At 42.8% G+C, this 26,014-nt stretch overlaps 1 protein-coding gene across 2 annotated transcripts in view; it reads left to right on the forward strand.

Moving 5' to 3' along the window:
• The window catches only part of ATP2C2 (ATPase secretory pathway Ca2+ transporting 2), a 319,746-nt gene that overhangs the window by 128,765 nt on the left and 164,967 nt on the right, over positions 1 to 26,014 (forward strand). For both annotated transcript variants that reach the window (XM_086945837.1, XM_086945838.1), the window contains exon 3: positions 14,724 to 14,840. In XM_086945837.1, coding sequence (XP_086801963.1) covers positions 14,724 to 14,840 — 117 coding nt within the window. The remainder of the gene's footprint in view (positions 1 to 14,723; positions 14,841 to 26,014) is intronic.

Genomic DNA, 26,014 nt, shown 5'->3' on the forward strand with positions numbered 1-26,014 from the left:
GCATAGGAGATTATGTGATATCTTGTGGTCAGATGATGTTGGTGTGCTGTGTTTACTGCATGTTAAAAAGGGTAAAGCTGAGGACCGGTCCCTGTGAGACTCTGCATATTCATTTTTGATGTTAAAGGTGGCAGCTTGGCCCTTTGGGTTATTCCTGTGATGAAGGAACAGATCCTTTTGAGAGCAGATCCTTGTATTCAAATCTTGTGGAGTCTTCTGGTGAGGGTGTTGTGGGAGATGGTGTCGAAGTCCTCGTAGAGGTTGAGCAGGATGAGGGCCGCTGTCTCTCCTCAGTCCAGGAGGATTTGAATGTGGGTGGCTGCGATGAGAGCGGTTTCGGTACTCCAGTTCTTTCTGAATACTAATCGAGTGTTTAGAAGATGGTGAAGTTCAAGGTGGGTTGTGAGTTACTTGTCGGCCTTCTCATTCACTTTGGCTGGATAGGGGAGCAGGGAGATGGGTCGGACGTTGCTCAGTTGATTCAGGTCAGCTTTTGGCTTCATGAGGAGGGCGCTGATTTCTGCAAGTTTCCATTCTTCCGGGAAAGTGGCAGACATGATGGAGGTGTTGATGATGTAGGTCGGGGGGGGTGCTGATTAGTGCAATTTATAGGGTGTAGTTGTGGTGGGGGAATGGGTTGATGGGGCCCCTGAGTAGATGGTCCACATGATTTTCATTGTGTTGATTCTGGTGAGGGTTGTCTATTCGTTGAGGTGGCCATCTTGGTTGGTGGTGGGTAGGTTAGAAATGAGTTCTCTGGGTTGGGGTTGGTGTGCGAAGTTGATGTAGATGTTTGTGATTTTGCTGTGGAAGAAATTGGATAGGTTTTTGCAGAATAGTTTAGGAAGCAGTGATGTTGTTGACAGTGATTGAGGGTGAGGGGAAATCTTTGACGATCGAAAACATCTCCTTGCCCCTATGGAGCGTCTTTCAATGCAGTCCAATAGTGCTTTTTTCTTGGTGTCTCTTATTTGTTGGTGATAGATTCTGAGTGCAGCTGTGTAGGTAATTTTGTCGGTGGTGTCATGGCTAACTGTCCATTTACTTTGTAGCTTTTTACAGTGCTGTTTGATGTCCTGAATCCTTCTGTTTACCAGTTTGATTGCTTGCTTAAACAACTATGCGTATCGGATTTAATTGGTGCAAGGGAGTCCAAGCAGTTCTTGATCCAGTGAAGTCCTTGTTGAGGTTGTGTGTAGGGCTAGGTTGATTTGTGCTGAGAGCACTAGGCCTGGCTGCTTCTGTAATTTTTGCCCCAGTTGTGGCTTGGAATGCCGAACCTGGCAGGGGTGTTTGCTTGAGGTGTGTAATTTTGGAAGTGGATTATGGAGTGATCAGTTCATGTGAGCAGGGTGGTGGAGTAGTGTTTAATACTGTTGCTTGTGGTGAAGACGGGGTTCTGTGTGGGTCCTGCTCTCTGTGTTGTTTCTGAGACGAGCTGGGTGAGTCTGATTTTGCTCAGGTTTTCAAGGATTGCTGTGGAGCAGGGATTGTTTCGATCTTCCAGAGGAAAGTTAAGGTCATGAGGAGAATGTAGGCTCTGGAGTTCATGTTATGAGTTAAGTGATGAGGTTGGTAAAGGTGACTCAAGGTGCGCTTGGTCAGTAGGCAAGGGTTCCATTCAGGAAGACGTTTTGAGACTTGCAGTTTAAAGTCCATGAATGAGGTGGAGTTCTCTGTGGATGTTGAGCATTTGATGGACTTCTTGTAGATGATAGCGAGTCCTCCTTCTGGCTTGTGAAGGTTGTCCTGTCAAGCGATCTTGTAGCCCACTGGGATTCCTGTGGTGATGTTGAGAGCCAATGAGTTGATGAGCCAGGTCTCTATGGTAAAGAGGATTCCGGCTACATCGCTGCTCAGCAGGTTGCATACTTGGTTGTGTGTTTGCTGAGTCATCATGTGGTGTGAAGCATGCATGTGAATGACTGTTGACTTGCAGGTTTGTGGGTTATGTGGTGTAGGTGTAGAAGTTGCTGGTGCTTCCGTGGTGTTTGTGTGTGTTGAGAGGGGGTGTTGAGGGTGTTATTAGTATTTGCATGGAGAGTGTGGATGGGTGGTTGCTGGAGAACCAGCAATGGGTGCAGCTGAAATTTGTGGCATACCTCAGGGTCCTATCTTGTTCCCACTGCTATTTAATATCTCTAAAGGTTTCTTTTGCTTATTTTCTGGTGCAAATAAGAACAACATACAACCTATATGCTGACAACACTCAACTACTTTTTGGGATTTTCTCTGAGGAACATCTATTTACGCACACTGACCCTCTGCTTTTCTTAGACTCATTGATGGACGCTGTCCCGTTATTGATTACTCCAGTTGGCAGACCTGGACCTACTACACAGCAGTAATTCCTCTGACTGTTCACAACCTTAGTATTTGGATTGATTTCAGCCTGTCTTTTGCATCACAGGTGGCCAGAGGCACCAGTGCTTGTTTCCTTCAACTGCAAATACTGCATAATATCCTTCAGTTCATCAACATCTCTCAGTAATGCCGTAGTCAAGTCTCTGCTTGCTTGTGGAGATGGCATCTATTTCTCTGCCCTTGAAAACTTACCGAATTGCCTCCAGATGTTCCAGGATACTGCTGCATGACCTATTACCAATGTTCCTAAATGGCAACATATTTCTCAAGCTTTAAATCCACTGCATTGGATCCCAGTACAAAATCGAGTGATTTTCATGTCTATGATCATAGTTCACCGAGGTATTAACCAAAGTCTCCCCGATTTCATCGCCTCTAATTTTCAATTGGACATACCGGGAGTAAAACAGCTTGTTGAAGTTACCATGCCATCTCTGTCTCGGCACTATTGATCTTGCACCAAGGATCTTCTCTCGTTCGCTTAAGGAAATTGCTTAAGTCCATTTGTTCACAGTTATTTAGCATCATGAAACTACACTTTATATATAACTACTAATGTAACGTAGCAAAAGCGCCCGGAAGGTTCTTGTAGCGTTTCTCTGCTATCACAGATACATGAACACATGCACAAAGACTAGGCAACACAATGCTCAAGCCTGAGTGACACCAAACCGCAAATCACAATGGAATTCACTCATATAAGCAAACATTGACAATGAAGGTTACTGTGGAATAGACGGCAAGTCCAGTAACCAGGAACGGTAACTATCTTTTAGAAATAATGATAAAACAGGAGGTTCTAACCTCTTGGTCCTTTCAGAAGCATGTCAAGCAGGTTGAAAGCTATAACAAGATGTCTTAACTCAGAGACTGGGTTGAGTTATAAATTCACCAGAGCAGGGTTACAGGAACCTGCAAAAGGTAAATGCAAGATAATGCATCAGCCTTGAAAGAGGGGCCCCAGCAGCCAGTGGTTGTTTGTTGTACAAAACAACTCTATAGAAACTTTCCCTACAGACTTTTGTAATGCTTGTCACCTTAATTGAGGTTCCACCCAGCTGCAAAAGGGCCCTAGTTGAGTTCTTAAGAAATCCTCTGTAGATCCTATGATTCTTTTAACATTAGACCTTTGTCACCTCTCCTTTTCCCAGAAACAGTTGTCAGTGTCCAACTCTAGCCATTTATTGAAGCCAAAGCTGCCCTGGAAACCTTTGAGGTATGCTTCAGACCAGTGTGTGGTTCAGAAGTGCCTCTTTTCTTACAGATACAGTACAATCTGTGTCTAAACAACATTCAGGCCTAATGTTAAAGCCCTTTAAATCAAAGTATCATAGGACTGTGTACTGACTGAGTCCCACCATATCCAACAATATGTGGGTCCCGTTGTCGCCGCAACCAGATCTTTTTGAATAGTTTTTTTTCAAATATATGCCATACAGTTGGTCATCCGAAGGAAGGGGGATGGCACTGAATCTTAATAGCTCTCAGCTGTGGCTCAATAGATGCATATGAAGTTCCTCTAGCTCAACTCTATACATTAAGTTTTCATCTTAAGTCAACCATCCATACCCGATAGGTATTTCAGAATTATTTTGGACACCAAAACGCTCTTTAACAAAGTTGTATCTATCCAGGTCTTCCTTATTATGATCTTAAGAAAAATCCTACCTCTTCTACCATGCACCTGCAAGAAGGTTATTGTATTGTTATGGCGACTATCCTGTCTTAGATTATGTAATACAACGATTTATGTTTGAGCTTACCCACTCCAATTTACCAGATTTGAGCTTGCTAGACTTCAGGTTAAAAATATGACAACTCACCTGCTAGAGGGGCTTAGCAAAGGCTTAGATCCATCAGCCTCCTTGGCCTTCCTTCAGAGTCTCCCTGATGCCAAACATGCTCTCTTTGAAGGCATATGCCTTCTTGCAGTCTGGTGCCGCTTTCCTGGGTAATGGGGCGCTTTGCATGGACCTTTATGGTCATGTCCCTGCAAGACAGATGTTCTGAACTATGGGGTTTATCCACACAGGTATTTTGGGATACGTAAAGTAGCATTCTTGTAGTACTCTTTTGCGCACTCATACATGCATTTGCGACTTAGCTCCAAAACATTTAAAATGAGAATATTCAGGGAATATTAATTTACATTTAGTACAAATGAAGGGACGGTGTCCTCGTTGCACTTCTTCTGATAGGGAGTAGGATGTGTTGGGTCTGATTCTCAAAGGCATGTCAAAGACTGCTCCATTAGTACTACTTTGCGTATTCATGAATGCTTTTGGATATTGGTCCCTAGATATATAAAATAAGGAGTAAGGCGAAATAAGTTCCAGTTGTGAAAGACTGGAAAAGACTCACTGAGAGTTCACCATCCTAACTTGTAAATATATTAGTTATCTAGGACATTGAGCTTTGTATCAAAGTTCTACAAAATGAATCCTAAAGGAACAATAATCTTACCTGCAGCCTGCCTTGGATCCAGTGTCAAACAAACTTTGAAAAAGCAAATAAATTATATAAATGAAACATGAAAATAAATCAAATGTATTAAAACTCCCTTCTGCTACTGATGGGAGTAAAAGCTTAAATAATTAGGTCTCCATTTTTAATGAGTTTGTTTAAATGGTAAACACATTTGAAAGTGTATTCCCCTGTATTTTGATTCTCAAAAATAAAGAAATGCAAATGCCTGTGCATGTGAACAGAATGGTAAATTTAAAAAAATGGGAAGAGATTTCCTAATGTAGGCTAAATAGCTGCAGGTGTGCGAGAACGACAGTGCTAATGTTTTACGTTTAGTGTAATCATTTATTGCATATGGGTTCGTAGTGCACTAAACCATGCAGACATCGAAGTCAGAATGTATATTTATCAATTAAATAATGTTGAAGTGTACTCATTTAGAGTTGTTTTTTCGCTAACTGAAACACACCAATAAGTTGGGAAAAAGGTTTGATTGATAAATTAAGACATGATGTTAAAAAAATCATTCAAATAACATGCATGTGCGCATAACCAGAGGCTACCTTTGTGCATCAACATGTTTTGATTCGTGGATGCATATTGAAGTCACTCCTTCTTTTAAAATATTTTTTAAACTTCTGATATGAGACAAAGTATCAGCTCTCGTTACCACTTTTGCTTCACTAGACACTCTTACTTCTCTTTGGAATATGTGCTGGTTTTCGCTTATGCTTAAAGGCGTCCTTTTCTCTAAATACTTTCGGTATGAAGTGCTATTATGTATGATTTTTTTTGTTTGGCTGAAACCTGTTCTACTGGGGCTTACCATTGAAGAGTTCTGGCAGTTGGTATGTAAATCTAACAGTATCGGATTTTTTTCCCAACTGTTTGGTTTGTGTTAAATGGAGTAAAGAATGACAATGGCTTTTGGGAGCTTTGGTATGGTGGCTAAGTAGCTGATTTTGGAAATTCGAAACCTCGGTTACAATTCCACCCTTAGCACCAATGTCAGTGGTTAAAAAAATAAATAAGTGCCGGGTCTCTCGTCAGGGGGAAGCTTGTACCAGCCAATTTCTCCTGTTAGCACTGCCTAAAACAGAACCAACTACTAACTGTGAAAGCAGGGAAAGAATGTGGTGCAATGGCCAGAGCTGCTGACTTTGGTGCTGGGGAACAAAGTTCCAGACTCGGCGCCGGCTCAACATTCTGTGATTCTGGGCAAATCACTTAATCTCCCAAGGCCTACCATAAATGAATGTGTCCTTAACTGGTGCTCATGAAAAGTGCCGGTGCTGACAATTGAGTGCCGGTGCTGAGCACCAGAAACCACAGGCTCAAATTAAGCACTGTTTATTGTATCCTCCTCTACGCATTAATTACTCTTGAGGATGGAGCAAAGCTAATATGCACCAAAACACAATTATATACTGGTATCAACTGAGATACTTTAATTCAACAATTACTTCATTGCTGTTTTCGAAACCGGAGCACCAAAATTCTCGGAATTATTAGAAAACAAGTACAACTTCTAATGAGACAGAAACGTGTTCAGTATCACTAATGTGGCTGTTCTGCAAATTTCCTGCAATTACGCACCTGCTACCTTCTCCCATGATATAGGGTTGACCCTTGTTGATCTATAGAGTATGTTCCCTGATCACTCTTGTCCCATTGAAATATTGGCCTGAGTAAATGTCCTGTCTCCCAGACTTACTCGGAGTGGTTGGTGAAGCTTTCTTTCTTTATTCAGCACTCCAAACGAAATGAATAAATACTGTGATGATCTGAAAACTTTAGATTTTTCTAAATTAATCAATAATGCCCTCCTAACATCCAGAGATGATGATGGTGTTAAAGGCTGGAAAACTGATTGAATTATTTCTTGCGAGTAGTGAAAATGTGACTCACCCTTTGGCCTAAAATCTGTGCCTGGCCTCAGGACTACACTAGCTGGGAAGGGATAAACATTTAATAAGTAATTTGCAAGGAAATGCCTCTTTTTGCATGATCAGTCCCTAAACTTTTAGACCTGTACTGCTAGTTTTTCAACTCTGAAGTGCATTGAGTCCTACCAAACAGGACTTGGTGCCAGTGCATTAAACCTTAAAAGTCATATGTCTAATTGGTTTACCCACAATTGGCATACGTTACCTTGCTTATAGGTCTCTAGTATTTGGTATCAGTGGTGCCTAAGGCATGTAAGTTAAGTGTCCCTCAAGGACTGCAGCATTTATTATGCCAAGGGTGTGACAAAGCAAAGCATGACTCCTAGCCTGCCATTATCTGCTGGCAAAACCTTTTCTTACACTGTTAACTTGCTGTTGCTAGTTAAACCAATGGCAAAACCCCAAATATATATATATATATATATATATATATATATATATATATATATATATATATATATATATATATATATATATATATATATATATATATATATATGATATAATCACCTAATGCAGGCCTACAGAACCCCAAACGTAGGGTGCATTATATTGAAAAGAAGACCACGTGCTCTGTTTACGTGTCCTGACAGTAAAAACCTTGCATTGTCATTTTTACTGTAGCAAGGCTAGTAGAGCCATTGGCAAGTATGGAGTTATACGCTGACAATTTTGCAATGCTAACCTGCTAGTGGGACTGCTGAATATGGAACTTCAAGGAGTCAAAAGACTCATTGCATTAAACTCGACTTGTTGCGCAAGCCACATTTATTGTAACTATTTCACAAACTGTAACTTTAAAAAGTACCCACTTTATTGCCCAAACATTTCTAGTAGCCATTTACAGTTGCACACAGTTGCTGTACTTGAGTTAGCCTTCTGTGCTTGTATTCACACATGGTAAGGGCTGCTCTTTCTTTTTAGCAGACAGGCTGGCATTTCAGACAGAGAGGGAGAAGCAGTTGGCAAACCTGTTTTACAAGGGGGCTGTAGCCCCCAGATAGTCACACCTCTGAGTTAGGCTAGGGAGCTTCACACACCGAGAGAAGGTTTCTGCCATGTTGAGAGTGGCAGAATAGTGCATTCCATGTGTTAGCTAGATGCCATACTTCACAGGAAGTCGTCATCAGGTGGGACAGGACCTGGTTGCTGATGACTAATTAGTTGCCAAACCCTCCCCACAGGCATGTAACCGGCATGAAGGGGGCTCCCCTGGGATCCAGACCTCTGATCACATCTGTCTTGTGAGATGATCGAAGGACTGCCTTGCTGTTCCCCAGATCCAGCAAAGAGAGGCTGTAGTAAAGACCAGACAGCACATGCTGTACTTTGGACTAGCAAAGAAAGGACTTTACCTGTGGTGCCCTGCTCTCAGAAAAGTTTCCCCGACTGAGAAGGTGACTCCAACAGTTAAGTAGCTGACTCCCTGTTAAAAGCCAGAATGCTTTAGACTCTGGGAAGCTTGCACCCTTGAGAGCCCAGTGCCAAGAAGCATGACTGCTGCTGAATTACAAGTGCAGCTTGGGAGACCGAGTCCTGACCCTCAAAAGTTGCACCTGGTTCTGCTGGGCCCAGGAGAGTCACCAGAGTGCACTTTGGCCACCCAGCATGGAAATTAAAGGGACCGCTGGGTTTTCTGGAACCAGAGACCAGCTGACCTGTTGCAACTGGTTTTGTGCTGGACTTCACCCCAACTTTGAGTGGCATCGATCCCCGAGGCCAATGTTGCAGTCCCTAAGGTTGTGGGCCAAGGGGTTACCACAGGAAGAACTTCAACAGTAGCTCCACATTATCAGCATCTTTTTGCATCTTCAGCAGTCTGCATCTCTTTCATCAGGAACCCTCCATTGACTTCTATGGTGGTTCCCCCATAGGACCTAGAATTGGAATAGAGACTGCTTAAGCCGACAGGTAACTGTCCAACTGGTTGTGACTGATACCTGTGACTCCCGCCCTAATTGGTCCCTCAAGAGCGCCTATATAATTGTTCTCAAGTTGCGCGTTGTGCCTAACCCTGAACCACGACTTGCAGTAATTTACAATATTTAATCGAGTGAAAAGCAGTGATTTATTATTCCTTTTGAAATTCATATCTTCGGAACCCTCTAGGGGAGTTTTGTCATTGAGGTATCTATTTAAAGATGATAATATAACCTAGTTTTATAAGTTTGTGTCAAATTTTTAGTGTGTTGTTTTCTTCTTATTCAACTGTTTTGGTACTTCCTAATGCTTTACACTTGTTCCTTTGATACATCTTGACTGTTCTGAGCCACGGCTACACAGGATTGCACTAGGGTTTTACAAATGAGCCTGACTGTACCAGATACAAAATTGTTTCTTTATTACATGTTGCGGTTGCACAACCACATCCTATGATAAACCACTTTTCTCACAGAATTCAGTTCTCCCAATCTCCTTGCATAGGTTATAGCCACTAAAAGGGTCACCTTATTTGTAACCCAAGATATTTGGGATTGCACTAAGTACTCAAAACCTCTTAGTGTAACCCTTGTAAGACTGGGACTAAGTATCATGAAGGGATTGGAGCAGGGACCACTACCCTTACATTTTTCAAGAGTATCTCAGCCAATGGGACTCTCTGAAGCTGACTCACCAAGCACTACAGCCTGGACAGTCAAGTCCGCATGGACAGCCTTTTTGGCGTGTCTGCAGGACTTCCTGGGCTAAAATTCCCTGTGGTCCCTCCTCCAGGAATGGTATTGCTTGGGTATTTATTCAAAGGTAAGGAATCTGTGGCTAAATGTCTCTATGAGATGGACAAGTTACTTACACTCGGTAACGCCTTATCTGGTAGATACATGATCTAACCGTAGATTCCTTACCAACCCAGGCTTTACCCAAGATGAGTCACTTGCCCTTTGACAGGATTCCATCCCGGAGTTGTAGCACTGAAAGTGGTCCTGCAGTAGCAGTTCTACTTTCCTCTCTGCTCATGTCCCTGCTTCTTTCCTTTGATGGGTTGTAGGATTTCGCTACCTCAATGCGTTAGTCTAGAAGGGAAGAGGAGGGCGGGCTAGGAGGGATATTCTAAAGCATTCATTTGGGTTAAATGCATATCTTAGGCTGCCCTTTGAGGAGGAGATCCTCTGCATGGCCCACTTAGACTCAACACTGCCACTCTGCCTGTCTTCAAAATGGCAGCTGTTTCAGGAGACCTCTATAAGCCTCATTGTTATAGAAGCAGGGAATTCAGTAAGCGATCTCATGTTTCCACTCAGAATACTATGGCAAGATGGGCATACGAAATGCTTCGTAAAAGACATCATTGAGAACAGCCTGAAATACAGGATGACTCTTCTGAACCGCTGCAAAACGTGATAAATAATGCAGTGGCTGTAGTTTTAAAAGCTGAAGAGGGGGCCCTCTCCTTACAAACAGATAAGATAAGATAAGACTACCTAAGACACAGACCTTCCGGAAGAAGGTCTGGAGCAAAGGAGCTGATATGTGCAAGGGGCTGGCTTTAATGAAGTCTTGTAAAGTCTTAGAGAACATTTAGAATTGCTAGCACCTAAACTTCAAGGGGGAAGAGGATTAATTTTCCCAGTATCAGCAAAAGGAACCAAATTATCTTCCGTTGCATGTAGCAAAGTATGAAATAGAGAATGGAAAGATGTAGAGTGCCCACTTCTTTAGTTAAAACTGACTCACTGATACTGGGATTTTCCACTTATGCCTCCAGTTGGTCAAAAGGTGCGACTCGTGTAGAGGTGGTTGTCAGAATAGCGGATGTGACGATTAAAGCGTATCATAAGTTTGCTGTGAGCAACTGCACATATGATTCATATTTAGGGCACATTTTAGGCTTTTGAAGAGGTAATTTAAGAATGAAAAAACTGTTCATCTAGGCTGGCCAAAATGGAAAAAAACAAATCAGGTTTTTTACCGGCTATTTCATTCACCTGCTGCCTCTCGCTCAGATATTTAAGCATGGCATCATATATGGCTAGGTTCTGGGGAAAGCAGGTGCTTCCTTCCTAAAAGCCTGTTCAGCCATCTGCCATTCCCCTGAGTAAAACATTTTGATGCACAAATAAATAACTTCATAAAAATTGGCAGAACATCACAGATCAATAGCTCCTGCTCTTCCCATGGTTTGAGGCCGAAGGTATGGAGCAGATCATTTTTTTTGGTTCTTCTCAGCTCATCCAGAGTATCAAGTCTGTCCTTTCATGAAAAGGGCAAGGCCAGGGATCTTCTCCCTCTGCCAGATTCTAGTTCAGCCAGTTTCGCTTGTCCTCATCATCCTTCCCACCAACCCCAACACCCTCCCCAAACAAATGATGACTTTGCATTTCTGGTAGCGGGGTTTCTTCTGGAAGCAGTCAGTCTCCAATGTGTGGGGCCTCAACATCATTAACAAGGGGAATCAAATAGTTTCAGAGGTTTCCAGAGGATTATTTCTCTCAGACTCCAGCTAAAAGAACCCCCCACACAATAACAGAATAGTCTCCAGGGTCTTCAAGACTTGCTCTCAAAAACTGCATTATTTCCAGAGAAGGAGAATTGACTGGGTTGTTACTGCAGCATGCCTGTGATCCAAAAACATTCAGGAGATGTCAATTCTATCTTAATTCTACAGAGACAAAAGCACTATCTTAACACCTTCAGCGTGAATTTTCGCGCTGTGCTGAAGGTTCTAAGAAACGGGCGTGGCCGTGACGGAACGGTTCCGTCATCAGCACAGTCCAACCGGCGCTCGTGACGGAACCGTTCCGTCACAAGCGACGAAGGGGTTAATTACAATCCCTTAAAAATGGTTATCACACAATTCATCCTACCCTATCGGGGTTCTGAGAAGTTCCTCTGTTTTTTTATTATACGTCAACATTACCAATTTTGAGTTCTTTCACTTGGTCTGGCTCTGGCTAAATGACATCCACCATGTCCTGCCGCTTTGAGAGTATTATACATGCTCATGGTATTCAGGAGTTTCAGACCTTGGTGACTAGTTAATTTATTCCCTTTATTTCTCCAAGAGGCTCAAGGATGTGAGCCATATTTGTGATCGCCGTCAGAGAAACAGATGTCTGCTCAATCGAGAAAAAAATCCAATTTGTCTATCTGATAGAGGCATTTTTTGGTCTTGGTTGAGAGTTCAAGCAGAAATGGCAGTATGTCTTAAGTGGCTCAATTGGCCATGCTTCATTTTCACCCTTTATCCCACTACAACCCCTCTTCAGAGAAGTAGAAGGCATTAATTCCAGTAACTCAGAAAACTTGTCAGAATTTGCAGCCGTGGAGTCAGATCATCTGGACAGAGGGATTTCATTGGCTCCTCTTCCTTCTCAGTTAATTACAATGGATGTCAGCAGGACAGGCCGTTGAGCTATTTTGAGAAACTGTGCCATTCAGGGGTTATAGTGTTGAATGGAAAATGGTAGTACATTATTGATAATTTTTATTGTATGCTCCTCTACTTAAGGATAAGAGCTCAAACGGATAAAAAAAGATGAACAAGTGGGTCCAGGCATATGGCCACCTTTGGTGTTTTTCGGGTTTCTCAAGCTAGCTACCTTAGATCAGGAGATGGGGGGTGGGGGGTAAGCAGAAGTCCCTTCTCCCTGGAGCTACTTCATTTACTGGGGAAGAGTAATAATCCTCTGAGCAAAATCTTTCAATCTTCAACATCTGTTAGTCTCTTTCCTAATATTTTCCAATCAGATGTTTAGAGGTTTGGGCTTTCTTGGTTAGACCTATTTACAACAGGGTTAAACTGTCTTGCCTTACTCACTTTTGACTCTCTGGTTCCCTATCAGGTATCTGAGGTACCATTGCCTTGTCTTTTCTGTGGCCCAGGCATCCCTAACCTCTCCAGGGTGCTTTGCAAAATCAGGGACAAGAAGAAAGAGGTTCTGTTGGTGGCACCATATTTGCCAGGAAGGTCCTGGTTACTGCTTATTCTCAGTGTTTCAGTTTGCAGTCTGTAGATTTAGCCAACCTGTCCCATACACTTGTGGGCCCTTTCACATTCAGAATAGCATTTATAAGCCTTTGATTGGGGAGGTTGGATTGTTAGAAGAGAAGTGTGAAAGCCCATGGATGTTTTGCCAAGGTATAAATTTCTAACTTTCTGTTCAGCAGTCTAGAAGACCAACGACCATTAGGAGAATTCTAGGCACTAGCAAAACGTTGATTCTTGGTCTTCCTCGAAACTGGTTCAAGCTTATTCCTGTGCTCCTATCCTGAGTCTGCATTATCTTAGTGATGGATTTCTGTTCAGGCATTTTCTTCCCTTGATAGTCAGTGGGCAGCTATTAAAGCTTTTAGAGGGTCTGATGTTCAGGGCTTGTATCCTCTAGCTGTCAGTCTTTTAAATGTTTTTTTTATCTTTGACATGTTTTTTACTTAATTTCCACTCCCCAGTTCCTTAATGCATCTTGAGAATCCATCTGGTCAGTCGGTTAAGTCAGCCCAGGGCTACAGCTTGGGATTGGTTGGGAGTCCAAGGAGAGATGGCATTGTGTCCTAAAGATAGTTTATTGGGCCTGACTTCACCGAGTGATGCTAGTAAAAAGCTCTTTTTCAGCTCTTAGATTCAATAGACCGAAGCTTTTTAATAGGCAAAGTCCTTCTCATTGTAGCAGTTTCCTCAGGACGACATCTAGAGGAGATAAGGGTGTAAACATGACTCGTTTCTTCATTTTCTTTCTGCTAAAGGTGTTTTACATATTGATCCTACTTTTTGACAATAGTTATTTCCTCTTTTCATGTAGAACCGGATCTGCATATTCCTGTTTTCTTTCCTTCTTTCCTTGTTTTGCGGTCAGTATGACCATGAATAGCAGCAGCTCCCGGTGTTCCAGAAGGGTGGTAGGGCAGAGGCGGACGCTGGGTGGACAAGCGGGCAGTACAAATAAATCAAAAAAAAATTATTTGCTGCATTGCCTGATTGCAGTGCTCTTCTAAGCTCCTCTCCACTGCAGGCACAGGCTCCCAGACTCCACTGCGGCAAATCATGATGCATCTCTCACGTTGCTGGTGGCAACTTGAAAGCAGCTTCAGGATTGGCTTGAGAACCACGAATTTGCACTCCCAGTTAGACTTGGGAGCCTGTGTCGGCGGTCTCCAACCAGGCAACGCAGCTCGGGTTGGAGACCGCTTCAGTGCGCGTGCCCATTTGGCCATCGTGAGACAGCCGGCCAAACCCACATGTTTTTCAGATAATTTACAGACAACAATATTTTGCAGGGTATTGGGTTACAGAGGATTGTAAGTCATTTTTAATGACAAGAAATGTAGATGTTCCTGTTGTTGTAAAGCTGCTTTAGCTTGGATAAATCTTCATGGAGTAAGGAGTGGTATGAGGAATCCAGATGAGGACACAATGCTCCGTTTACTTACTGGTAATCTTCTTTACTCTGAGTGGTAATCTTCCTCGTCCGAGTCCTGCACTATCACCCTCTCCACCGGCAAGGGAATATGACTTTTGGTTGCATAAGAAAGTCTTTCTTCTTTTAGATTGGTATTATAGGACGTGCTATGAGGTGGGTCAGTTTTCAGTGTTTCCCGAAAGAGTGTTGGCTTGGACTCTGGTTCTGTGGCCATATGGAAATGGGTATTTTTTTCAGTTACTTATGGAAAATTACATAATGTTTGTAGGAATAAGCAAAACTGCCACCAAGTAAGGATTGTAGTGAGGAAGACTATGACTCCATGTAATGAAGATGAGTAGTAAGTGATCCAAGCAATTCTCACACTCTGTCCTTAAGTGGAAGAAGCGTGGCTTTATGTCATTTACCCTTGTCTAAGAGCTCCGGGTAGATAAGTGATTTGGGCAAATGAAGAGAGAGGGCATCTGAAAAGCCAGCATTGCTGGCTAAAGGTACACAAATGGAGACAAGTCTCCAGATTAATGGATTATATGTTGAACCATTGTTTGGGAATTGTTATTTTATCTCACTTGATGCATGTGGCTGTTTGCAGGTTGATTTGGATTTGGGGCTCTCTGATTATTCTGTGATCCAACGCAGACTGAAACACGGCTGGAATGAATTCAAAGTGGACAACGAAGAACCCGTGTGGAAGAAGTACCTAGGCCAGGTAAGACGCTACATTAGCTTCTCATTGCCTCATGATCGACTGTATATTGTTGTTTATTTTTCATCAACACAGTTAACACTTCTTTCACCAAGTTGTTGGTACTTAAGTAGAACTTATGTTCAGAGACTGATCTGCAAGAGGAATTTTCTTGATCCTAGTTCATAGAATCAGGAACAACAGACACTTCTGCCCTTAGATGGTGTTTACTCCTGATCGTAAATTGTCAGTTTTTACAAATTTTCTGGGTAAGTCTTCAATGGGGGGTAAAAAACAAAATAGCCTGAGTTGTTGCCCAGCCACAAGTTTGTGAATGTCCACAGACTTGTGATTTGTGTACACCCACAAACTTGTGGATTGGTGTTCACAAATGTTTTTGATGTCCTTTTCCTCCCTTGAAAATGACTCTAGCAAAAAGCAGAACTAAGGGCCAGATGTAGGAAGGATATTACCGGTCGGTAAAGGACAAAATTAACGAATTTCGGTCGTTACCGACCGGTAATAGGCTTTTCTGATGTAGGGGACGATATTAAGGATTCTGTAATTTAAGGAATCGGTAAATTACAGAATTCTTAAATACTGATTCGGTAAATACCAATTTTACAGATTAGGTCAAATTCACCGAAAAATTACCTACTTACTATTTACCTATTCTTAAATACCGAATCGGTAAAATTTGGTATTTAAGAATAGGTAAATAGTATTTACCTATATCTGGCCCATAGCTTCTTCACAGGACGGTAAAAGAATAGAACAGCTCTCCAATGCTAACTGGCAATGGAATGTGCTCACAGGTAAATTCATTTCCCATAGAGATACAAGTGTACACAAATATTCTTTTACACTTTTCTACCGTTCGTATTCCAGTCGATTTGTCTGCAATGTGCGTAAACCAGTAGAGGTTGAAGACCGTACTACGATTTGTTTCGATTTTTATGGCAAACTCTTTTAGAGTGTAACAGGATCTGAAAATACCTAAATATATGCACCCATCTTGGGTGATAGGTTATGATGCACAGGTTGACACTTTTTCAGCAACTAGGCTCACAGAGTAGAGCACCTGAAAACTGGCAGGGACTGAAGAATAGCTAGCTAGCGGTCCATGATGCTTTAAAGATTATCTATCCAGCCTTAATGCCTCCGGTACACGCTGGTAAAAAATGTGTTTGAACCAATGAGGAAATGATTGTCTGTGCATTAAAGGGGTTGACCTGTAGAGAAAACAATTGGTCTGCCACCAAAGGTGTTTTTGAAACAAATTTGCCTCTAGAAGAAAATTGGTTTAGAAATTAAATACAGTGTTTGTAAAGTTATTTTATATGGTGCCATTATGGTGTCTCACTACATTTTCAGATGGCTCATTTACAGTACCTACATGTATATAGAAGGCAGCACTAACCTAATGCAGACCGTACTGCACTTTCTTTGAAAGTGACAGTTTGCTTTCATCACAGATTTTTTTTTAAGGGAACAGGGAGGAACAACCGAAGTGTCCACGGTCCCAGGACTCTTTGGTATTACAAAAGGAACAACACATATTTGTGTGACCAAGAGGCACGCTGCAAAGTGGGCATCAACCCTGTGCCCCTTTTTTTTACAAATACATCACTGTTCTCAAAGAAAAATGATTCCAATTATTCAACTGCAATTCATATGAACATCTCTTTTTGTAAAAAAAAAAAAAAACATAGGATTTGGATGGGTTACATAAATTGAAGTGGCAGCTAGCAAGTCTTAATACTCGTGGGTGGGTGGAACTAAAGCAAAAAATGAATTAAAAATGGCACATACCTTCTTGGTTTGCCACACAATGTCCTCCTCGAAGCTCCAGTACCCAGAAAACTGTACTGCCCACTCCTGACGCAGCTCTCAAGCATGAGAGAAGCGTCAGGATTGGAGGGAGTGGCCTCTCTCTCAGCACTCTTAAGAGCACTGGTGGTCTTTGCTTTCTCTAACACAGCGGTCTAAGACAGGTAAGGAGAAATGTTTAAAATACGCATGTCTGGCTGGCCGTCTCACGGCCGGTCGGCCAAAGGGACATGTGCGCTTTAAACATATTTGCACAGCTCCCTGCTGACACTCAGCAGCAATTGCCCCGCCCCATCCTGACGCTCTGTTCAGGGAAGGTTGCTGAAAAATAAAATGGTAATAAATAAATAAATAAATAAATAAACTTCATTGCCAATTTATTTGTCAGCTCTGGGGTCATTTTTTTAGCCGGCAATGCTCATCCGCTCTCGTGGAGGAACCACTCCTGATAAATTGAAAACGTCAATCATTGACAATTATAGAGCACTAAACAGTGGTAGTTCTGTCATGTCCTATCATTTCATTATTTACATCTTATCCGTGACCGATAGAAATGTTGCCAGGTGGCTAATGTGTTTCAGCCTCGTTCAGGGGGACCTTCATCAGAATGAAAGTGAGACATGTGCATTATATATTCCAGAGTGTCTCCCCTTCTACAAATCAAATTAACCCTAGGTGGTACCTTCTAATTTCAATTGCTTTTCTTTGTTGACAGAGCAATGTGACAAAGATGCAGGGTGGAGATGATTGGTAGATCCATCCTTTGTTTCACTTCTAATACACCTCTCTGACTCATATTGTTAATTATTCTCTAGCCCAAGGGCTTATTGATGTGTCTTAGATTATGCAAACATTGGTGCAGCTTTTTCTGCAATACTACATTCTCTAATAATTTTACACAAACCTCCCCCTGCTTCTCTTGAGGGCAGTACCTAGCCCTCCTCCAAAGGAAGGCTGCATACCTCTTGTAGAGAAACTCATAATGTGAGATGCCACACTGCTAGTATCTTTGCATTCCTGCCCTGCTACCTGGTGCATGTAGGTTTCACCACCCTTAAAGGTCAGGGCTCATCTGCAGAGATAAGTATTTCTTAATTTCCATTATATACTGCATTCGAGGTATTTTTTTGGGTGCTCGGCCTAGTCTGCACCCAAATACCAAGGGGAAGTGTCTGATTGATTCAGTAGGACTGTGAGTCTGATTAATTCAAGACCTGATGTTTGCCAAGCTTGCTTAAAAATTTGTTGCTTGTGCTATTTGTTTGGGATGGTTAAGTTTCCAATCTCTACGCATTCCAAGAATGACTCTGCTGTGTCAAGTCGTCCTAGGTTTTTCTTGGCAAATTGTTAAAGCTAAGTCTCCCCCGGTGGTGGCTGGCATGTTCCAAGGGTGGTAGGGCGGATGGGACATTAAAAACTGTAATAATTCAATTAAAACAACTTACTTGCGAGCGCAACGCAACGTTCTTCTCCTCCTCTATGGTCTTCTCTCCTCCAGGCAGGCTCCAAACTCCCTTCACTAATGCTAGCTCTGCTCTCGCCAGCATGAGGTCAGTGCTAGGCCTGGTGGGAGCACGCTCACTTAGCAGTCCACATCGCTCTGGAGGCTTTGGCGTGCAAGAAAGCTGGGTTAGAGAGGTTTAAAGTATGCATGTGTGGCTGGGCGTCGCAAGCCGGATGGCAAAACAGACTTGCACTTTAAACTGAAAGTGCACTTCTCTTTCGGAGACCGCGTTTACATCGCAATTCCTTCACAACGCGGTTGTTACAATGACCGCGTTGTTAGAACGCGATGTCTTTACAACCTAAGTCATTAGATCGACTTGTGTAGGGGCCGCTCTAACCTAAGCAATAGTATAATTTACTATTCCAACACCTTCCCTACTTTTGCGCAGGCTGGATTTGGAATAGTAGACTATACTATTCCTAAATCCAGCACGCCCCCTACAGCAAGTCGATCTAATGACTTGCGTTGTAAAGGTATCGCATTCTAACAATGTGATTGTTGTAACAACCTCATTGTAACGGAACGCGATGTAATAGCATGCGATGTAATATGCTATATTCTTCTCTTTCTGCTGCTGTCATTCAGCAGCTGCCCTGCCCCCGTCCTGATGCTCAGTCCGGGACGGGGTGAAGAAAAATAAAATGGTAATGAATTAACTTCATTAGCATTTTCTTTTTCTCTCTGGCGGCATTTCAGTGAGGCAACGCCCCTGGCCTCGCCATAGGATCATGCCTTTTCTGTGGTAAAATTGAAGCGGGCGGGAGCAGAACTTGACTGGAAATTGTAGCTCTGTTGCAGATCTAGTGCTGGCAGAGCCAAAGTAATAGCAGGACTAGAGCAAAACCGGTACAGGCAGACCTGGAGCAGGCCTGACCTTGACCAGCCTGAAGCAGAAATGGCACTTGTAGGATTAGGATAAAATTAAGTAGAACCAGAGTAGATTTGGAGAAAAGAAAGAATCCATCTTAAGGGGACAAGCCAGAGGAGTTTTGATGTACTGGTACACTGATTAAAGTCTGTTAATATTTTCTGTAAGAACAAAAAACACCTTACAGGAAACAATCAAGTGTCTTGTAGAGTGAGACTACTCATCCGTAAGGGTCTCAAGGCGCTGGTGGTGGGGGGACTGCTAATCTGTTGATGGCACTGTGGTTTAGTCGAAGAGTCAGGTCTTGAGGTCCTTCCTGAATTGAGGCAGTGATGGTGATTGCCTGAGGTGAAGAGGCAGGGTGTTCCATGTCTTTGCTACGAGGTAGGGGAAGGTTCTTCCTCTGGCTGTGTTCTTGCAGATATGTGGGATGGTAGCCAGGGCCAGTTGGGTGGAGCAGAAGCGCTCGCCTTAATAGTGAAACAAAAGGGGATGATGGGCGGAGCATTTGAGCAAATCAAACACTCACCCCCAGTCAACTGATCTGGGTTTAATCCATCACCATTCTTTAGCTCACTCCGCCACCCCAGTTCAGACATGGCCATATGCAAATCAGTCTGACCCTGTGCCTCATGGGAACAGTCCAGCCCGAACTGCCAAGCCATGTCTTCCCTGGACCGGAAACAAGCATCCTGGGACCGGTATCGGATTCATAATCCTCATCTGCCAGGCTATCTTGAATCCAGTGGCCAAGTGAGCAAGGGACTCACGTCTGAGCATCCATCATCCCCTTTTGTATCGCTTTGTTTGCCCTAGGTTGGCAGGGTATGCTCCGACGTGAGTCCCTTGCTCACTTGGCCACTGGATTCAAGATAGCCTGGCTGATGAGGATTATGAATCCGAAACCGGTCCCAGTATGCTTGTTTCTGGTCCAGGGAAGACATGGCTTGGCAGTTCGGGCTAAACTGTTCCCATGAGGCACAGGGTCAGACTGATTTGCATATGGCCATGTCTGAACTGGGGTGGCTGAGTGAGCTAAAGAATGGTGATGGATTAAACCCAGATCAGTTGACTGGGGGTGAGTGTTTGATTTGCTCAAACGCTCCGTCCATCATCCCCTTTTGTATCGCTTCGCCTTAAAAGTGGGCATCCTGTAATGGTGTTTGAGTTTTGTGGGCACCTTGGGGTAATGTTTGTTTTTGATAGACTAGATTAATAAAAGGGAGCTGCATTAAGAATTCTTATTGTGTAGCTGTGCTAGTTGTAAAAAATGAATCATGAAAGCAGGGCAGGAGGATAAAAAAAGTCAAGGAAAGTTGGATTAAGAGGTTTGAGTTAGTGTAGAGCAGGTTTTTGTAAGAAGAGCTACTTATGCTCAAATAAAGACATCCTGAGCTACTAATATTGTTGGTGTTGGAATAGTGTCCAAACCAGACAAGACTGCATATTAGGCAACACATGCAAGATTACTATGCAGTGATTACCCCTTTGCATCAGGCCTAGTTGCCAACAGTAATGTAAACAAGTATTGGCAAAGCCAATAGGTCTCGCCTTTGCGATCAATTAGCTTTCCCAATGGTCCTTAGCCATGCTGCGCAGCATCACTGATGCTGTGTAGCAAGGCTAAAAATACAATTCAAATGTACATATATATATGACTGGCTACATTTTTTTCTTTTAAGTTACCTTTCCATGTTGGATTGATAACCAAAAAGAAAAAACTAGCAAAAGCGTTTTATTTTTATGAATGAGGTGGAAGTAACACGCGGAGGGTAATAGCAACCGGGACAAATACAACCTTGCGGGGCACAGGTGCGGGGTAGAAGCAACATTTGTGACTGGGGCTGTAGCAACACGGGCAGGTGCGGGCGGAAGCAAAACAAGGGATGCGAGGGAGAGGCAACACGGAGGGCACAGGTGGGGGAAACGTGGAGGGAATGAGTAGGGAAAGCAAACGGGTGAAAAAGTGCAGAATGGATCTGGTGGAGAGAAGCACATGGGCAAGAAAGCAATGCAAGGGAGTAGGGGAGAAGAACATGGGTGAGAGAGAATTACACTGAGAGAAGTATACAAGGGAGAGAACTGGAAAGCACGTGCACTCTCATGGAGTGCTTAAACAAAAGGAAAAAAGTAGCACTTGAAAAGCAAGCAGTGGAAGGGCACAACTATTGCGTCCATGCTCAAGATGAGGGACAAACGGAGATGAGGAAGGAAAGCCCACAAGACCTAATGCATAGGAAGCAAGGAAATGAGTATCCAAAAGCCAAGCAGTGGTAAGCAATAATAAGCACACTCTAAACTAAGAATAAACCTTGCAACAGACAGTGCATGTGCTGTCTCACAGCCTTCAATCTAAAAAGAATTTGTAGATTTGGTATGCTGCTACATGGGTAATAACAGCCATAACTGCAATGCCCTTTGCAACAAGGTAATACTATTAGTAACTAGGTGTCTCCAATGCCGCATAATTTATCACTCCAATTGCAGCATTAAATATGTGGTTTGAAAATGCAACAATTTTTCTGCAAACTGCAGCTAATGAGCTCTGAAAATTCACATATTTTCCCATCAGGTACTCTCTGAGTTTGGTGTAAAATAGGTTCTAATTTAGTAGGCAGCGCAAAACATCAGACAACTACTTCCAGGTAGGTGGAGAGCGCCCAGTAGCTCGCGAGCTGCTCGTTGGAGTAGCCTGGGCAAGAAGGTTTAGAAAAAGGATGTGGGCAGACTTGTCAAAGTACATAGGAGGAAAGAACCATTAGGCAAACTCCAGGATACCCCAGGGCTTTCTATGGCAGAGTAGCTTTTCGAATGCTGTGTTAAATTTTCCCACAAAGGTTGAGTCTACTTAACGTGCACTTTTTTTTAATTTTTTTTTTTAGAAAGGAAGCTGTGTTCTGTTGCTACAAAGTAGCAGGTTAGGTCAGAGAATTTATCAATCGTGGCGCACCGCCAGTACTCCAGCAATTGTACAGCTTTAAATTGTCCAGCCTCACTTTCTTCCATGGCTAAGATCATGTTGTGTACTTGGGCTTTAGTTTCTAAACCAAAAACGTGATTAGTGGTTCGCCCTGCTTTCAGCTGGGCACATTAGGCCTGTTTTTGGACAAATGCCCACAGCCTTTATGAAGACGCCCGTTTCCCTGTAATGTTTAAATCCTCAGTAAACAGAGGACGGACTCTCGCTAAGACTCTTCGTTGCACTCATGGAAACAGGAAGTGGTTTATCTGCTTCCGCACTAAGCTTTGGTCTTGTTTATATGATCATCACTTTTCTAAATGGTGAGAAATGAGGTAAGAATTGGAGAAGATCACAAATGGGGAAGCAGCCCAGCTTCCAGGACACTAGCGCATTGGGCTAGGGCTCGTTTTTTGTGACATGTAGGAAAATGTTGTTCTGTCTTCTTCATATGGTCACTGTATGTCTTCACTCCGCATCCCTGCGATTGTCGTAGGAATTGTCGAAATTTAATTTCTTCCATATGTAATCTACATGGTTTTGTGAAAATTATGCGACGACGGTTGTCTGCCAGAAGACTGTGCTCAAGATGTGTGCTTACAGGCATCCCACGCAAGATTCCTTATTAATAAATTGGTCAGTCATCAGAGTGAAACTATATTCTGGGTATGCCCTTAGGTTGAAAAATCACGGTACACCTATTCACTGTCGGATGCAGTTTTTTTTTTCTTCACTTTAGCCAGTCTTCCACTTGTGAAAATTGTGCAAAAGCACAGATTTAACATTACACAAATATGTAAAACCCAATAACTGGAATTTACGCCAGGTTCCACTCGCAAAAAAATCACTGGCCTCAATTGCGGCACTAATCCATTGTGCTGCCTGTACTCCAGCGATATAAATTATCTTGCAAGATCTTCATATAATGTTTTGTGCCTCTATCCGGTCTCTAGGACTCAGGAAACCCTCCCTGTGAGATAATGCTGGAGGAATAATCGCACTTTCACTGATGACTCAATGCCATATACTGGAAGTTTATTTACATGTGCACTTATCACAGCAGGGCATAACTATAGACAACTCGCTTGAAATGCATTCAATCTTGGAAACACTCTCCAGCGCTTTCCCATCACACATGTGAGGTAATCTTCCTTCGCTCCATCACCATGGGTCCGAGCCCTTCCTCCATCTCCGGCCTTGAAGACCCAGAAGGCTCCTACACAAAGTGGGCAGAAACACTTTAAACGATGAGCCAGCGACCAGTGGTGTGGGGCATTTACACCTGGGTCCTTTAAGATTGCTCCTGAATAATAAGCCTCACCGTCTACTACTCCTGTTGCCTGTTGAGGATGGACTTATATGCGCAGCTCCTTGAGACATCTGCCCCTCGCACGTTCGACCATGCATGGTGTTATCCCAACCAGTTCATAGGGTCCTCAGGGTATGGCAAGTTCTTTAGAGGTCCTCCTCAAGGGGTGATCTTAATTCCCCCCCCACCCACTCTTGGCGTGGCAGAGTAAAGGCCTGAAAGGGCTACACCTTAGAGACTGCACTTTGAACACCATACTCTAGCTTCCTCTGAGCAATTTCTGTCTGGAAATGTACCACACTTGCATAGTTTTATATTCCAGCAATGGTGGATTGCAGCTTCTTGAGTTAAAATCCCAGAGATAATAAATATTATTTAAGTTACATTCCCTAACACTTCCGGCTCATTAATTTTCTGCCTTTAGGAATTTAAGAGGGACACAAGCAGAACAATCTCAGCTTTAAGCTGTGCTCTCCAGAAAGCTCCACATTTCTAGGTTATGGGGTTGTCCGTGAGAGAGAGTGTTTGCTTTGTGAATGTGGGTTGTGCTGATTGGGTGGCGCGTATGGAGGTCAAAGGGCACACTGCATGCTTCCACAATTCCCTTTACACCTACTTTTTTTTTAAAAACCGCACCTGCTCTTGCTTTATAGGACGGAAGTTGCAACATATGAACCCCATTGCAGGAATTGATGTCTCCTATGCCTTACAATCTTCCATCCCTGCATTCACAGTAACTTGGAAAGTTGTGCAAAGGGTTTTCGGACTCATTAATATGCATGAGTAGGGATCATACCAAATGTCACTTTTTGCACTTTGAACAATTAGTAAATCCGTCGCAGTGTGAACATATTCTTGGCTGGCAAACCAGTTGATGTGCAAACACTGTGTTTTTTCGTCCAAAGAATAGTAAATAAGGAGTCTTATTTCTTCTGCCTCCCCACACGCTGGTACAAAAGGGGGTGGTGGTGATGGACGGAGCATCTGAACCAATCAAACACTCACACCCAGTCAACAGGTCTGGGTTTAATCCATCACCGTTCTGTAGCCCACTCTGCCACCCCAGTTCAGACATAGCAGGTACATTTTTGTAACACATTGTAATAATACTGTCAAGACGCATGGCATGATAGTGTGAGCCAGGATGAGATCTAATTAAATGTGTAAGAGTAGTGAGGGATGTGTGTACGTTTCAGAGTACACAATAGCTTTGATGGTGCTACTGAAACACTTACAGCATTGATGTAGAGATACACAGGATTGCAAAACAAGGTGGACCAGTGTAGCTTTCTTGGTCTGACTTCTCCAGATGTTGGAATCAATTTTCAGGATACCTTAGTGTCCTTGGGAAATGGAGCTAGGTTGGTCCATGGAATCAGGTGTGAAACAACAATATATTCGTGTTCAGCTCCGGTGCGATAGATGGTTAAAGTTTCAGAAGTGAGATAAATTCAGCTTGAGTTTTGGAGATGTTCCAATGAATGAAATGGTTCCTATGAATATCTGTAGATGGGGCGCTTTCTTTGATATATGTTCGAGGGTGGAAGTGTGTATTGGGTTGGCCCTTAAGTATAGTTGGGAAGAAGTGCTCATGAATGGTTTTGTAGGTGTTTTGGTTAATGTCTTGCTATCATGAATTTGTTGGTTACATTGTTGTATGTTTTTTCTATTTTTGAAAAGTGGATCATTTTTTACCTTTTTAAGTCATTGTTTATTATATATCATTCCACATCTCTGTTCCATTATTGCAGAAATTGGTGAATGCAGCGGTTTGCTCGTATTGGAATGTATGGATTTGTGATGTATTATTAAGTAACTGTTTGTCAATAGTTGCAATCCACACCTGTGTCTATGTATACCATTGGGACAAGCTAGGAACCTTTTCTCATCCTATGTTTTGGGAATTTTTAGGAAAGATTATTGAATGTTTCAGATTTAAAAATAATCACAAGATGATCTTGCGTTGTAGATATTGATTATGATGATTTCCAAATTAAAAGTTGTTTCCTGCCTGCCTCCCAGTGCTTCATGGATGAGCTCTAATGAACCACTGGGACCAGGTGGCAGCTATGGTTGCCCAACTGAGATAGGGGACAGCTGCCCTGCCCCGGTACACTGGTGATGACCTGCCAGTGTTTGGTCTCGAGGAAGAGTGCCTAGTGTTTTGCTCTCTTGCATCTAGGCATAGCTTTGAATATGTTGGCTGTATGAGAGTGGGTTACTGTGGTCATGGATGATAGCACTTAGAGCAGCAAGCTGCAGTTGCAGTAAGTTTCAGAAGCATATAAAAGTTTCTCACACCAGGAAGTTACCCGCATCACCGGAATTAAAAGTTTTACGGCCCTGATTCTGAGTCAATGGTCCGCAGACCCTGGCCGGATCGCAACGCCTACTCAGGTGGACCGTGACTCTTTAGAAAATAAATAATATTAACAGATTAGTAAATTACCCATACTTAAAGCATAAATTGACAATTTTAAATCGCTCTGTAAATGTTAAGGAATTAGAAACTGGAAGCTAAAATGAATTTGGTATTCTGATATTGATTCGTGGGATCAGTGCGGGTACAACAAAAGAAATCTGGCACAGGCCATTGATGGCCTCAATTAAAGCAGCACTGGTACGCTCTGATAAAGAGAGCACGGACTAGGGCAAAAAAGACTCTGTGATATGCTAGAGTCCAGTATATCAATTTCTTTTAGAAAGATAACTTTTAACGGTTTTG

The sequence above is a fragment of the Lissotriton vulgaris genome, chromosome 12, assembly GCF_964263255.1.
Source record: "Lissotriton vulgaris chromosome 12, aLisVul1.2, whole genome shotgun sequence".
Classification (NCBI taxonomy): Eukaryota; Metazoa; Chordata; class Amphibia; order Caudata; family Salamandridae; genus Lissotriton; species Lissotriton vulgaris.